The following is a 15638-nucleotide window of genomic DNA, read 5'->3' on the forward strand; positions in this document are numbered from 1 at the left end:
ACTAACAAGAAGTCTGGCTGCAACATACAAAAGAAAATGCTGGTAGTTCTTACAGGGCAAAGCCCACTTCAGCATAATTAGGCTTGCCTAAAAACAAATGCACTTAACTGAATATCCTTCCACCACTCAGGGTGTTCCACCAGTGCTTCTTAAGACCCAGCAAGGATTAAGAAATAAATTAAAGCGCTGAATGTGGCACCTTGTCAGGTGAACAGCTTGTTGCCCACAAGTGAAGTAAATGTTTCATTACTCGGTCCTATGCAAACTATGTGGATGTAGTCCAAAGGGAATGCTGTGGCTACGCCAATGTAAAGGTTTTGCAGTAAAGTGTTATTTGCAGTATCGTCAGGGTATGTGTGACTTGAAAAATTATCTATGTCGAGAGGAGCATCTATTTGAGTACACATAACCCTCCACTTATAACACTTAGTTTTTTCTTAGTTGATGCATTGAACCCTCCCCCCCCCCCCTAAAGTAAAACCTTTCTGCACCTTACGTGGTATCGCACTGCCACCAGGATCAGAAGCATTCCTAGTTTTCTGCATGTCACCATGTTTTGCACTGTCTCTGTGATCTGCACATCTTTGACCATGCAATGATTTCGTGTGAGGACGTCGTATTGGCATCACCAGTTTTGGCAATCTGTGACATCATAATGACGTCAGCAAGCCAAAATCTCGGATCATGTGACTTCTTGCATTATTGCTATCAGCGCCAATAGTCACTTTTCTCATGTAATGAGGAATCTTCAATCACTTTCGCTTTAACGTAACTACCTTGAACCAGGACCATCTATGTCGTACCAGTTTGCCGAAGCGAATTTCAGAGACCACACAGAAAGAAGTGCCTGGTTGAGGTCTCCTCCCCCAGGTGGTGTCACAGTCCCAGCTAACAATCCCACTTTTCCATGACCTCTCACATCACCAAAAAAAGATTGGCAGAAAACACAATGTGAAAGTAAAAGGAAACTTGGGCGTGTGTGCCCTGCTCCTGAGCGTATGTATAGCAAAGGATGTAATAACTTGGCTGGACAATGTGACATGCTCTATACCACTCAGTTTGTCGAATGCAACGAGAGAGGAATTGTATATCAATTGCCAGTCTCATGCAACCGCATATATGTTGGACAGTCGGGACGTTGCATAAATCTTCGACTCCGTGAACATCATTCTTCCTTAAAATGCAGACCATGTAGCCACTTGTCTTTTTATTGCGCAGAGTGCAAACATGCACATGGTTTTGATGACATAACCATAATATTTCAATACAGTGATCATGCAGCTGGAGAGGTAGCCGAAGCTTTTTCCATAGCAAGGTCAAGAGATAAGCGCATAACCACCTGTTTTAGCCTTGTCGGATCAGGAACCAGGTGATTATGTTTTGCTCTTAGATGGAGTCATTGCACATGACCAGATGTATTTTTTTATGTTGTCTTTCCGAAAATAGACGTCAGTTGAAAGTTAGTGCCTGTGTTGTCTCTCTTGCTTGTGCCCTGTGTTTTTTGCGCTATTACACAAGGCATTCGTGCCAACTAGCTCGGCTTTCCTTACTACTCCAGCTCCTCACATTGTTTCAGGAAGCTGAAGTGTCCTTAATTATACTAAGAGTTAATTGGCCCTTGTCTAAACTCCACTTCTGCTCTGGTATCATATATATCTAATGCAACTTTGAATGTGAACAAGAACCATGGAATTGTAATTTGAAGCAGACTTTTTATGAATATTAGGAAAATCGGAAGTGTTTGACCGGACATGCTTGGAAGAGAAGCAAGAGTGTTGCTCAGTACTCGTGCCGTTAAAAGACAAAGCTGTGTAATGCGTCATTAAAATCTTAATTAAACGATTATACTGTAGCGTTAATCAGCAGTTTCACGAGTTTTTTTAAACATGAAAAGTATTTAATATAATAATTCTTATAAGTTCCTGTTTTGTTGTGTATGTGCCAGTAACTCATCTTTTGATACCACGTTTCACTTTCTTGGACAGTTCCTCTCTGGAGACGCAACCGTCGGGCACACAACAAGACCAAGTCATTGTAGCAAAACAGATTGTGTTAGCGGGCTTTCATTTCTTTTGTTGGCAATAATCTTTAGCATTGTCACTTGCAACAACACAAGCCAATTTATTTCAGGAGGACTTCGCCGCAGACCCGGAACATGAGGCAGCACCTTGTTTGCATCTCGAGTCGGGGAAAGCTGGAGAAACATCACCAGAGCCGGCGTGTGAGCCGGGGCGTGTCACGGATAAATCTGTTCAAGTGCAACTACTAACCCGCCACGAAGCATCGCAAGCAAATGAACAGAAAATTCTGTCAACAAGTGCTACCCAAACGGAGCCTCGAGCTCTTTCTTCAGGTATGTCTTCCTATTGGTTGTAAGATAAAAAAATTAAAGCCAGTTCCATCAGTTCCATGCTTGTGAAACTTGACTCAACAGCTGAGCTGGCAAGCAATTCTCCCTCTTGGCGAATGCAGGTTGAATTCTTTCTTGATTTTTATTTATCTGCTTTCTGTCATCTTTCTTTATCTCTTTCTATATTGCCCTCTCTCTCCTCCTTTCCCTTCTAATCCTCACATCACTCCTCTTCACCCGCACTTCTCTTTCCCACCCCTTGCTGTGCATGGCTATGCTGTGGTTTGACCTCTCACCTTAACCTTTTTCTCCTCCTCACTCTTACACTGGTCGTCCACCCTCACTTCCCTTTCCCATTTTCTTGCTAAGCTTTACTATGGAAGGCTATGCCATGCTTTACCCTCTCCTCTTTTCCTTCCTCCTCATCTTCACTTCCCTTTCCCACCACATTGCTGTATTATAGCGTTCATCGGTATGCTGTGCTGGGAGCTGCTCGGTAGTAAAACTGATAGTTGGGCGAAGTGGTAGGTATTCATGGTGAAATTAGTAGCACACACAGTTGACAGGGCACAAAGAAGAGGGACAAACTAGTGCTCATTTGTCTGTCTTCTTTGAGTCCCTGTCAACTGCGCGCGCTACAAATACATGCTCGCTTGATACATACCCACTCTCTCCCCTCCTCCTCACCCTCACATAACTTTCCCAGTCCCTTGCTAACCTATACTTAGGGCTCCGTGTTTTCGGTGTTTATTCTTCTTGAAAATCGGTGGGTGTTTATCGGAGTTTATATTTTTGGCGGAAATTCAGCGTTTATTGGAGTTTATTTCTCGTAAATCCCCATTTCTCCGAAATTCGGAGTTTTGCATTATTTTCAAAACCCTAAAATTTTAGATCAATTCATATACGTATACTAAAACATCAAAACACACGAAGCATACTTTATTTTTTTCTAGAAGGTTTGAATGCACATAAATATATACGCACAAGTGAAATACTTCAACAGAAAACACCTATATTCGTGCGCATAACAACCTTATGCTTAAAGCTTATTGTAAAATACGCAAGCATACTTTGCGAGGTTGCTGTTAGTGATGGATGCACACTCCTTTCGATTGACGACTCTCAGCCTTGAAAATGCCCTTTCAACGTTAGCACTAGAAACAGGAAGCGCCAGAAGGCGCAGCACGCAGGGAGAAAGCGCTGGCCACTGGACGTTGTAAATTCTCCAAAACGACAGGGGTTCAACAATGTTACATATTTCATAGCACTGATAGTTCAAAAAATCACTCAGGAGCTGGCTCATGTCGTCAGTTTCAAGAAGCAATAATTGAAAAATAGGCACATAGGTATTGAACGCGCAGGGCAGCTCATGTTTCACATTTGGATGCACAAATCCAAATGTTGGATCACGCCATTGACTGACGAGTGCATGCAAACGAACCTCCAGTATGCGATAAAATTGGTGTACCAGGGTACTCTCTGCCTCAAGTGTCTTAATGATTGAGAGCACGGCACATGAATTGGACTTCAGAAACCTCATCTTAACGAGCAAGTCGTGTACAGTTTCAGGCGATGAAATAGACTCTTGAGCTTCTCACACTTCGTTCCCTTGGCTTCGTCGCTTCTCAAGGAAGACTAAATGGCGCACCAGTAGTCGAAAATATCTTCTAGAGCTTCATAAAAAGAGAACCACCTCAACGGACATACGGTTTTCAGTGACTTGATGGACATGCCCATGGCCTAGCACACAAGACCAAACTTACGGCGCAGCTCCCGCGACGACTTCAACAGGGCAGGAAAGTGCACAACAAAATCGTGGACTACGTTAAATGAGTTTGTCGTGGTTTCATCGTCCAGAGTGTTGGTGAGTAGGTGGCACGGATCTTTGAAGTGAAGTGCCTTGAATTCGGGGTTGGAGAGTGGCAAGTCCTTGTGAACCTCCTGCATGTAGGAAGCTCAGTCTGAGCACAATACAGCTACGCGCGGTAAAATTTAAACCGGTTAAACGAGAAGATGTATCCATGAGCATTCAGAACTTGCCCTTTCAATAAAGAACGGAACCAGGTCATATTGGCCCTTGAAATCGGAGTTTATCGGATAAATCCGAATTGCCAAAAATTTTACCGGCAAATGTTTTCATTGTAGTACTTACGCGAAAACAAATGTTTGTCGCATTTTTTCGAATGTTTATCGCATTTTTTCGGATAAAACCGAAAACATGGAGCCCTACCTGTACTATAGGCCTTCTGGCGAGGAGGACAGGTCTGGCAACCAGCGCTTCCCTCCTTTCTGGAATGTGCAAGCCTTCTTGGAGGGCGCATGTAGGCTTGGAGTGTGCGTGCTGGTGCTTGGATGTGTGTCATCAAAGAATTTGTGGGTGTCTTAGGTCGACCTGTGGATTTTCCTCTGCCTTGTGGTGTTGTCAGCCAGCAAAAAGTCAATAGGAAATGACTGCGCTGTTGTTCATGGTACTAATAACTACAAGAAAAGGAAACTGATGTCAGAAAAACTGTGATGCGCATCACCAGACACAGTATGCAGAACAATTTACGCAAAGACTACACTTGCATCTGTCGTTGTTCATGAAGCTGAATGGAGTCGTAGCCCCCACCTTCAGTTATTACAAGATGAAGACAGGAACTGATTAATACAATGCAGTTTCAGTATAGTAAGAGTAGAGTTTTCAGAAGAGACGCCTTCAGCTGGTAATTAATTTAGCATCGGTAGTCTTGCAAGAGCTTGGGCTGCATTAATATTGGTAATTTAATGATTAAAAGAAGAAATATGACCTTCAATTGTTCCAAAGTTTCGTTTGTTTAGGGGTTCTCCCATCAGGGCTGATTATTCAAAAACTACTATAAAAATATTCAGTATTTGGAATATGTACTATTTGAATCAAGTACCAAATTGAATAGAATGCTATTTTATTTGTTATTCAAAATTTTCTAATATTCGCACGTCCCTAGTTACATTAGTCACAAATTGGCAAGTGCCAAAAATTTCCAGAATGGACAGTACTCCACGCGGTGAAATGGCAGTCGGATATGGCCAGATTGGCAAACAAACATATGTAAGTGGTCAAATAAGGTCCTGCCAGGTAAGTGCAAGATATTTAAGTGCCACGTACAAATTAACATACTTGCATAAGCCAGTGATATTGTTTTCACTTTCTGTTATTATTATTTTGTAGTATAATGTGCTTGATCGAATGATGAGCCTCAATCATTGCTCGGCTCAACACAACGATCGCTGCACTTTATGTACTGGTATTCAGTGATGAGAAATCTCTCACTTTGCAGTGTGGATATCTGGCATAATACATTTACTTTGTGCTTAGTACTGGCACTGTAAATCGAGAACATCCTATGGGCACTGCATGAAAAGGACGCGGCGGCACCCTTGTGGTGAGGTTACGATTTCCGTAAAATAGCGAGGTTTATTGTAGAACACCGGCTATATGACGGTCTAACATAAAAAAAGTCTTTGTCGCTTTGTGTATGGGGCAACATTTTTTTATTACCTAAGCAAGACAATCATATACATGGTCGAGAATTGCTTTTTTCTTACATTGCAGTATGTGAACAGTGATCTTAAGATATGTTTACAGCAGAGATCTTGTGTTATTTCACTGTGAATTGTGCTCTGTCAGCACTGGTGTTGGTGTTTTTGTGTTCCACATACAAATTTGTGAAATCTGGAAACTAATATGGACAAACTGCATTGCTCGCACAGCCCCTTGAAATTCATGAATATCCTTGCTTTTGAGAAGATAACATCCCCTATACTTTCTTCAGAATTATTGTCTGCTAGTTCTCATTAATATTATGTCTAACAAAGAAAAAGGAGCCTTTGAAAAATTCCCCTTCTCTTCTTCGTATACAGAAACAGTTCCTTGTGTAATACACATAAATTTACTCATAGTTATGACCACTAAAACAGGGATGCTTTTCTAACCCATGTGAATGTTCTTGTTGCTGTCTTCACATTTTTCGGTTTGCTTCGTATTAACTTCGTTCACTTATTTTATTTCATATGCTTCATGTCTTGAGATATGAACTGGTTGGATTGATGTACAGTGTTCTGTGGATACTTCTCTGCAAAAAAAAAAAGAATAAAAAGCTGCAGTAAGCAATCTAATGGGTTAGTGTTTATTGCCACATATTCAAAGAAATTTGGCTTTATAGATATAGCATCAGGATGACATCTAAACAGGATTCTTTGTTTTTTGGCACGTGGCGTTTCCTTGTTTTAGTGGGGCTCTGCAACACTTTTCCAAGTAATCATCGAATGACTTCATTAAGGCTGTTTATTGACCTCTACGATGGTATAGTGCAGGAGTCTCAAGCTCACCCCAGCTAGCGGGCCACAGGCATGACATTTAGTACCGCAAGGGCTGGGATAGTGAAGAAGGTAGGAGGTGGGGGGACTTTGTACAGAAAGTCGGCTAATGTCGCTATTTGAAAAACCTTTCCCACATATTATATATGGATCATTTCTGAAGGGGATTCAGCACCAGGATTCCAACAAGATATCGACACCGATCGCAAAAATGCTTAAAATCTGGACGCAGATTCTGCAGTTTAGAGTTGTTGTTTCATGCCTATGTCTCAACACGTGGTTACCGCACAGAGTGCCTCACGACAAGAGTGGTTTAGACCAGTCATGCCTCTGTAGGTCATGAACATAATTATGAAGAAAATAAAGAAAATATGGGACGAAGACAGTCATGTGTGGGCCGTGAGTCGCGTGTTTGAGACCCCTGGTATAGTGGCTACGGCGCTCGGCTGCTGGCCCAAAAGTCTCGGGTTCGCACTTGACTGCGGCCGTCGCATTTCAATAGAGGCGAAACGCTAGAGGCCTGTGGGCTGTGCGATGTCAGTGCACGTTAAGGAACACCAGATGGTCGAAATTCCCAGAGCCCTCCACTACGGTGTACCTCATAATCATATCGTGGGTTTGGCATGTGAAACTCCAGATATTATTTTAAAAGAGTTTATTGCTTCCCAAATCGCCTGTGGCGAACTTTTTTTAGAATACATTAAGGGATTTGTCCCACCCTTTATGTTCTTTCCGTCTCCTTTCATACCAGCAAGTGTGCATCGTAACCTTGAGCACTTCCTTTCTTTTTGTTTCTTTGAACGTGCAGCTTACTTTCAATATGCAGTCAGGGTGTGCCATGGCATCCCGCGGCGGCCAAGGTACATGTCACTCGCGATGCTCAATTGAGCAAAAAGGCCATGAACTTTGTGTTAATTAGACGTCCATTTTTTATTGTGGCATCATTTGTCGAGAGAAGAACGAGTGATTTCTGGCTGGGTTTAATAATCGTAGCCTCGCCACCGTGGTCTAGTGGTTAGGGCGCTCGACTGCTCACTCGAAGGTCGCGGGATCAAATCCCGGCCGCAGCGGCTGCATTTTCGATTAAGGCAAAAATGTTTGAGGCCCGTGTACACGTAGATTTAGGTGCACGTTATAGAACCCCAGGTGGTCGAAATTTCCTGAGCCTTCCACTACGGCGTCTCTCATAATCATATCGTGGTTTTGGGACGTTAAACCCCAGCTATTATTAATAATTAATCGTAAATTCCAGGCAGCGCGCTGCACTATAATGTTTGGCTAACATGTTCTCAGGAGCCTCAACTACCGATCCACAGCATTTTCTGACCACGCTTAATAATTGTTGCAGTGCCTCTTTGAGCATAGCGTTCATATGCAGGAAGATCGGAATTGTAAGAGATTCACTGGGATGGCGCACTCTTGCCATAAATGTAGCCTTGGTTTGGGTGTGACAAGTTGATCATCTACTTGACTTACATGTAGAACAACCATTATGTATTGGCTGCTGCCGCGGTTGGTTCCACGCATTATAGGAATCATAATTTACCTTGCTTTTTTGTGCTCTCAATGGCTTTGCAGGTTCCTTGGCTTTTGTATCCCTGGAGCAGTCTTCTGCATTGGCGTCTGTGCGAGATCAACTCCATTCCTGCCAGAAAACAGAGGGTCCCTTTTCCTGTGTGCACTGCAATGCATCGTTTGTGATGAAAAGACACCTTGTTAAGCATATGCTCATTCACACGGGAGAGCGTCCTTTCCCCTGTGCTCACTGCAATGCATCCTTTTCGCGGAAGTACGCCCTCTATGAACACATGCGCTCTCACAATGGAGAGCGTCCCTTTACCTGTGTCCACTGCGATGCATCCTTTTCAATGAAGGTCAACCTGACAATACACATGCGCACTCACACAGGAGAGCGTCCTTTTGCTTGTGTCCACTGCAATGCATCCTTTTCATTAAAGGTCAACCTGATGATACACATGCGCACTCACACAGGAGAGCGTCCCTTTTCCTGTGTCCACTGCAATGCTTCGTTTGCGATGAAATGCCAGCTCGTTCAGCACCTGCTCATTCACCCTGGAGAGCGTCCTTTTACCTGTGTCCACTGCAATGCATCCTTTTCCCAGAAATACCACCTTGTTAGTCACATGCGCGTGCACTCTGGAGAGCGTTCCTTTTCCTGTGTCCACTGCAATGCATCCTTTTCAGCGAAGCGCACCCTCGACAGCCACATGCGCACTCACTCAGCAGAGCATTCCTTTTGTTGTGTCCATTGCAATGCATCATTTGGGAGTAAAAGCCACCTCGTGGAACACATCCGCATGCACACCGAAGAACGTCCCTTCTCCTGTTTTCATTGCAATGCATCTTTTTCACGGAAGTGCCACCTCACGGTCCACGTGTCCCGTCGTCATGCAAACTCGAAGCCATAAATGTGAAGGACCTACAAGCTTCTGAAGAAGTGTGAGTGTGGCAGGGGGAGCGGAGTTTGTTTATGACAGTGAAGGTGTGGTTTGAGGTTAGGAAATACGCCCACAACTCATGAGGGACAGTGGAACGATGTTAGGACAGGGAAGATGAGTAGTAGAAGAGAGTGGAGAGGCCAGTCCTCTGGGAGGTTTGTGGTTCTATTCCCACTCCCACCATTTTTCTAATAGGCAGAGAAGGTACCCCAGCCTGGTGTTTGATATTGGGGGTAGTCAATTCTAGAGAAGGTGGCCACTTCTTCTCTATGTAATTCTTCACTACTTCCCCCAAAGACGCTGAGCCGTGCTCCCATATGGCTTTCAGAAATTGCGTTTTTCTTATCCTAAACCGCTACTAGAGTTGTGTATTCACACTACCGAGCGCCAGATCGGGGTGACTCTCAGTTAGAAAAAGTGATGAGTGGCCACAGGCACTGGGAATTGTAACCTACACCGGCAGAATGGGAAGCAGGCCCTTAGAAGACTTCACCATAGCTGTGCTTAGAAGTGAATGCAGTGGAGGAAGGTGAGCGGGTGTGATGCAGAAGTGGGCGCTCCTCCTTTATGCTGGCTGTAGAAAAAGTGTTTATTAACAAAATTAAATAAAAATAAATGAAGCTGCGATACCTTCTGTAGCCTGTAGGAGAAAGTAGCTCATATTGAAGAGAAGGTAGAATGAAATAATATGACAGTGAATGGATTTGAACCATTTTGTGATCGGAGTGTTCGCACATCGGTGGCCTTCGCAGAACTAGTGGCGTAGGTCACATTCACTCGTCAGTGTCATTATAGTGCTGTCGAAGCCATAGACAAGTGCGCCTCACTTGCCGTGCAAAGAGCAGGGGCTAGAAGTGGCTGTAGAAGCATGCGCACCACTTTGAATTTGCATGGGTGCTTCACGTGGCAATGATCGCCCAAGCTGGGCATAACGGCCGTCACGCTTACCTTCAAGATAATCATCATACAAGTCAGAGGGAGAAATAAAAGCTTTAATGAAACGAAATGCTAGACACGTTGGCCTGGCTATTCGCCTGACATGCTACTCCAGGGGGGGGGGTTGATTATGATATGTAGACTAATAAACACCTGACACCACATACAGCCACACACAGAAACACGCATATATTACACTCTTTACGAAAATTTGTGAAGGCTCGTCGCTCCCAAGAATTTTAAGAGCGCTTTCAGGGCGCGTAACGCACAGGTGGTACTTCGCCATTGCTCGAGAATATGCCGCAGTTCTAACCTCGAGTCCTGCTGAAGGTTTAATGCCACTTTCAAAGACAGTCTCTCATGCATATCGCCTGCAGTCACACAAAACATGTTGCAAGTCTTCTGGGGCTTTACCCCTAGTAGCACCAAATGTCGACACAACGTTGCCACCACGTTGAGAATGTTGCTTCAACGTGGTAACACTGCGTGCTACTAGGGATCTTGCATGCATAGCGGTGAGTCGGGCAGCTTAATCTTGTTCTTGCAGTACTTCGTATAAGCGACGCTTAGTCTGATGCCGTGTACGCACGTCTGGTCTTGTCTATTAAAGGGGCCTGGCAACATTTTTCTAAGTAGCCATGGAATGGCTTCACTAAAGGAGCTTATTTCCTCACCCTTGCCCGCGCTCGCGCGGGCAAGTGACGGCCTCTCGCGGCGGCCACAGTAACTACCGAGCACACCATGCTGCAATCAGCCAATGGCGTGGAACTTGTGTCAGTGACGCAGTGATTTTGAGTCAATGGCGTCGCTTGTCGAGAGAAGAGGAAGTGATATTTAGCTAACCGAGAATTCATTGCAAATCGCAGGCCGCGTGCTGCGCTATAATGTTTGGCTCGCGTGTTCTCGGGAGCCTCGACTACCGATCGGCAGCGTTTTCTGAGCATGCTGAAAAAGTGTTGCAGGGCCCTTTCAAGTTCTCGCGGCACGTGGAAGTCACATGATGGATGAATTTTGAATATAAAAATCTGTACTGGTGTCTTGCATCTGTGGAATCGCTGTAAGCGCCAAGCTTGTGCTGATACAAGTGTCGCGGCGTCATTTCTCGAGAAAGGTATCTCGACCATTTCTCTCGAGGCGTCATTTCCAGCTTTGGCAGCATGATCAGCCGGGACGTTGCCTTGAATTCCGCAGTGGACTGACATCCATTGCAGAACAATGCTGCGGTACATGTTGCAGGCTTTGTTGCATAGACGACTGAAGTTGTTCCTACGTCCGCGGGGACTTCAATGACTGCAGGTCCGCTCTTGAGTCGGTGAATAGATGACCCAAGGCTCAGCTGTCTGGTCTAGGATGTAATTAAAAGCAGCCCGCAGTGCAGCCAGTTCAATGACTGTAGATGAAGTGCAGTGACCGAAAGTTTCACAGATGGTGACATTCGCAGACGGAATCCACACGGCAATAGGAGATGATGTAGGCATAACAGAACCGTCGTCCACCCTATCAAGGCCGCTGCAGGCTCCCACCTGGACGCACGTACCTCGTCAAGATTCTCCTCGTAGGCTGGCGTTAGTGCTATACGACATGCAACCAAGGCGAAACCAGCGTCTCTAGGACAACGAATGAGCTACACGTAAGCTTTCGCTGGCGAACGCTGAAAGGGCATCCAACCATTGCCCTCCACAGTGTCTAGCGTCATCTACTGTCATTATCCGTGCAGCGCCAGTGCGTCTGTCACCGTTGCCACCCACACGTGACCCTGTACCCTACGGCGTCTGTGCCTTTACATACGGAACGTTGAAAGACAGTTTTATAACTTATAACATCCCTGCTCGATTCGCGCTTTTTAGCTATGTGTAGGCTTGTTTCCTCTTTGCTGTGCGTGCCTTGTACTATATTTCCTTTTGCTGTTTTTTTTGTGCTCTGTAAATATATTGTTTGTATTCGGGAACAAATGGCCTCGTTTCTTTTCATGACTATTATGTCATTGCTGTTTCTTTCAGATATGCGAAGTGTCGTAGCTTCGACACTCGCATACCTTTTACCTCTGTGCTCATTTCTTTGTGGCCGAAGAGTGCGGTTTTGTGCCACACATCATATAATTTAGTTCATCGTTACGTAACATAAATGGCAACTGAACCTCGTTGACACATCGCTGAGTTCAGCGGTGTGTTCTCTCTGCCCTTGTCCAACTGATTGGCTGGAACCCTCCTCGCGATGTAAACGGCAAGCATGTCGTTTTATTGCGATAGCAATTATATATGGACGGTCTCGGCTTGCCGTCGCCGTCATGTCCCATGTATGTATGTATAAACGCCACAAAAAGGTAATCTAGAAAAATTTTTCCGAAGCGCGGAATGGAACGGGCGACCTCTCGCTCCTCAGCGCGCGGCGTTAGACGGATAGGCCACGTGGCCTACCTCCTCCAGCATGCTAACGGCGAGCTATTTTATACACCATTTACTTCCGCGTGCTTTCTTTGTCACCAGAGAAATGGCGAGAAGGGGCGTGCTTTAAAGCTCGTCACCCCGCTCGTTGCGATTCGCGCGCGCCTCCAGTGCTACGCTGGTGCACTTTGACCTACAGGGCGTGGTCGCCTGCTCGCGCGTTTATCTCGTGAGATGGGGGATTGTATGTTGTACGTGTTCTTTCACCGCGATGTTCGCGCTGAAGTTACAGAGTGTACGAAGGTCACATCGCTTGCTGCAGCGTTTGGAAAAGGAGCGCGCTGTTCAAACAGAAATAAGTAACAACTGTGAGAGTTGTTCGCGCTCGTCCTGTGTCTACCTGTGCGTTCGTTTCGCGCGTCCTTCTTTATGTTTGAGCAGCGCGAGCTGTCACACTTGATAGTCCGCGCTCGTCCTGTTTGTGTTCTTTTCGTGCGTCCTTTGCGCTTGAGCGATGCGCTGGAAATTTCGAGCTGCTTTCCATTCTTCGCGTTACATTTCAATTTGTTGCTGTCGCATTCATTGCTTCGCCGTTGCGGCGAAACTGCGACTTTACAGCGGGCCGCGCTTAAACCTTCCTTCTCCGTGCTCGAGCGTAGCGGGTATGTGCCACAGAAATTGGGCAAACGCCACTACTCACCTTCGGTCCAGTAAATATAGTGGCGTAGCAAGAAATTTTTTTCGGGGGGGGGGGGGGGGGGCATGTGAACACACTCACACACACACATATATATATATATATATAGTGTGCGTGTGTTTGTGTGTGTGTAAGCGCTCGAATCGCAATTCGCTAACAGTTCAAAAGGGTATGCTTAACAGTGGCTAACTATAACACAAGTTCTAAAGTAAACACAAGCTGGCGTGCGACGAGCCAAGGAGTCGAGCAGTCTGGCGAGTATTCTTGCGTCGGATGGGATGGCAGAAGAGTTTTTCTCGGGAGTCTAGTTTCGCCACCTATGCAGGTGGCATTTTTAGTATATACACTGGCAAATGAGCGGAGTTTGACCAGTGTCGCATACGTCCTTTTAAACGTCCTGTACGGGCCCGTGGCTGTTGCAAGCCTATGGCTTAAGACTATATGGGCGAATAGTGAATTTGAGGTTCGAAGCGAATCCGAAGCGAATAGTGATTTGGTCGAATAATTTCGAATCGAATAGTTCGAATAGTATTTACTGCATATTATTAAGAAAAATGAGCATTTTTGTCGTGACCCTCGCACAATATTTTTAAGGATTGGAACTAGGTATGAGTGACTGTCACTTTTTTGGTTTGAAATGAAGTGGAAGCAGCCTTGAATAGTATGAAGATTTGAATAGCAGTAGGGTGCAAGTTATAAGTGGTGCAATACGTTACAATTTAAAAATTACTATACTTAGCGCATATAAGCCCATATAGCACGCTTTTAAACTTTAAAAAATATGTACATTTAACCGTGAAGTGTGGCTTCGCGGCAGTGCAGATTTTCCCTGGCATGGTTGTTTCTCGGCACAGCAACCAGACGCTGCAGTGAAACCACCTTTACAGGGGGTTATGTGCGGTCAAATGTATACATATATTCGTTCATTTCGAATACAGTGAACTCTTGGTGATACGAATATCACAGGACCACCAAAAGTATTCGCATCATCCGAAGGAGAGGAGAAACATCTGGCGTCTTTCGTTAAGCAGCTGGCGTCTTTTCGTTTTGCTTTTAGAAAACATCTGGCGTCTTTCGTTGGTTTATTTCATCAATCAACGGCGTTTTGAACAAAATTTTTATTGTTTAATCACGCACAGGAGAAATCTCACCAGGCACTACCTTGGAGGTAAACAATGGCTGCTAATGGGAATGAGAGACAGAAGAAGTCGGCTTTTAGCTAACACTTACACTTCTACTTCTACTAACGTTTTCTACTGGAACATGCCAATGGCTGCTAATGGGGAATGAGAGACAGAAGAATTCGGCTTTTAGTTAACGCGCACGCTGCGAATTTTTTATTGTTCAACAACGCACAGGAGAAATCTCCCACCGGCACCACCTTGGAGGTCAAGATCAGGTACTAGCGTTAAGACTGGTTACGCACTACGACGGGGACGAACGGGTGCCGCTTTAAGGAGCTTCGCCCCTAAAAACATAGTTTGATGGTCTCGCCAATGCACCTACAAATCGCCGAATGGGCTCGTTTTCGTCGTGACACCTGCCGAGCAAAATGCGTTAAGGAGACTCCTTCCATTACATGGCATTTATGTAGTGTTTTTTTTCGAAGAAGTTGCAAGTAACATCGTGGCTTACTTGCAACTGCTTCGAAAAAAAAAAAGAAGTGGCGAATTATGTAGTGCGTGGTTCACAGCAATAACAGGTCATCTTTCCATGAATTAAAGAAAAAAAAAGTAACATATTGGCTTTGTGGTAGGATACCTGCTTGCCACGCTATCGGCCCGGGTTCGATCCTCATTGGGACCGAAGATATTTATTGTTCATTTTATTTACATCTTTCTCGATTTCTCGGTCACGGACAATTTTTCGCTCACAAGCGAAGCCGTCACCGACGCCGACGGCGGTATTTTTGCGAAACGAGCTCTCTAACGCTGTCGCGTTAGTAATTGTTTTGTTAAATTGCAGTAAACCTTTCAGAATCGTGAATTCACCCGTCTTTTAGAATATTTTTGCATCCAAAGAGATGTGTACATCCTGCCCCTGCGATTTTCTCATGGAAATGGAGCGCTTTCTTCGTTCCCAGCCCGCGCGGCACACGGCCATTTCATCTTTTTATAGCGCTGACAGAAGGGCACTCGATAAAGTCCTTTACGTGAGGGGACATATTCCGCAAAGGCGTTGATACGCAGTGACACTCTTACAAGTTGCCACTCTAGCGTCGCCAGCGCGAAGTCGGCGACGGGAATGACAGCAGGTTAGGTCGTTCCGTACGCAAGCAAACACAGCGAAGAGATCAGAGAGGTGTTTGGAACACAAATCAGCTTTAACCTAGCGGTATCGCTGCTCAAGGAATCTCAGCAGTACAACACTTTAAGCAAACTAACACGTATTTTTAGCCATAAAACCCAACATAACTGACATATGTATACACAATAATAATGAGCACTAACAGACAATAATGCCAAGGAAAGTAT

The 15638-nt window shown here is 44.9% G+C and overlaps 1 protein-coding gene across 16 annotated transcripts in view; it reads left to right on the forward strand.

Annotated features, from left to right (window-relative positions):
• Nucleotides 1-15638, forward strand: part of LOC119390679 (gastrula zinc finger protein XlCGF8.2DB-like) — a 170833-nt gene that overhangs the window by 121331 nt on the left and 33864 nt on the right. Inside the window, exons 4-5 of one of the 16 annotated variants that reach the window (XM_049415099.1) lie at nucleotides 8267-8562; nucleotides 8647-9775. The exons of 7 other annotated variants lie outside the window; for them this stretch is intronic. In XM_049415099.1, the coding sequence (XP_049271056.1) occupies nucleotides 8267-8562; nucleotides 8647-9117 (767 nt within the window). In that variant the 3' untranslated portion in view covers nucleotides 9118-9775. 8 more of the 16 variants (XM_037658351.2, XR_007415957.1, XR_007415952.1 and 5 more) reach the window with 8 other exon arrangements.

This window comes from Rhipicephalus sanguineus, chromosome 4 (assembly GCF_013339695.2).
Source record: "Rhipicephalus sanguineus isolate Rsan-2018 chromosome 4, BIME_Rsan_1.4, whole genome shotgun sequence".
In the NCBI taxonomy this organism is placed as follows: domain Eukaryota; kingdom Metazoa; phylum Arthropoda; class Arachnida; order Ixodida; family Ixodidae; genus Rhipicephalus; species Rhipicephalus sanguineus.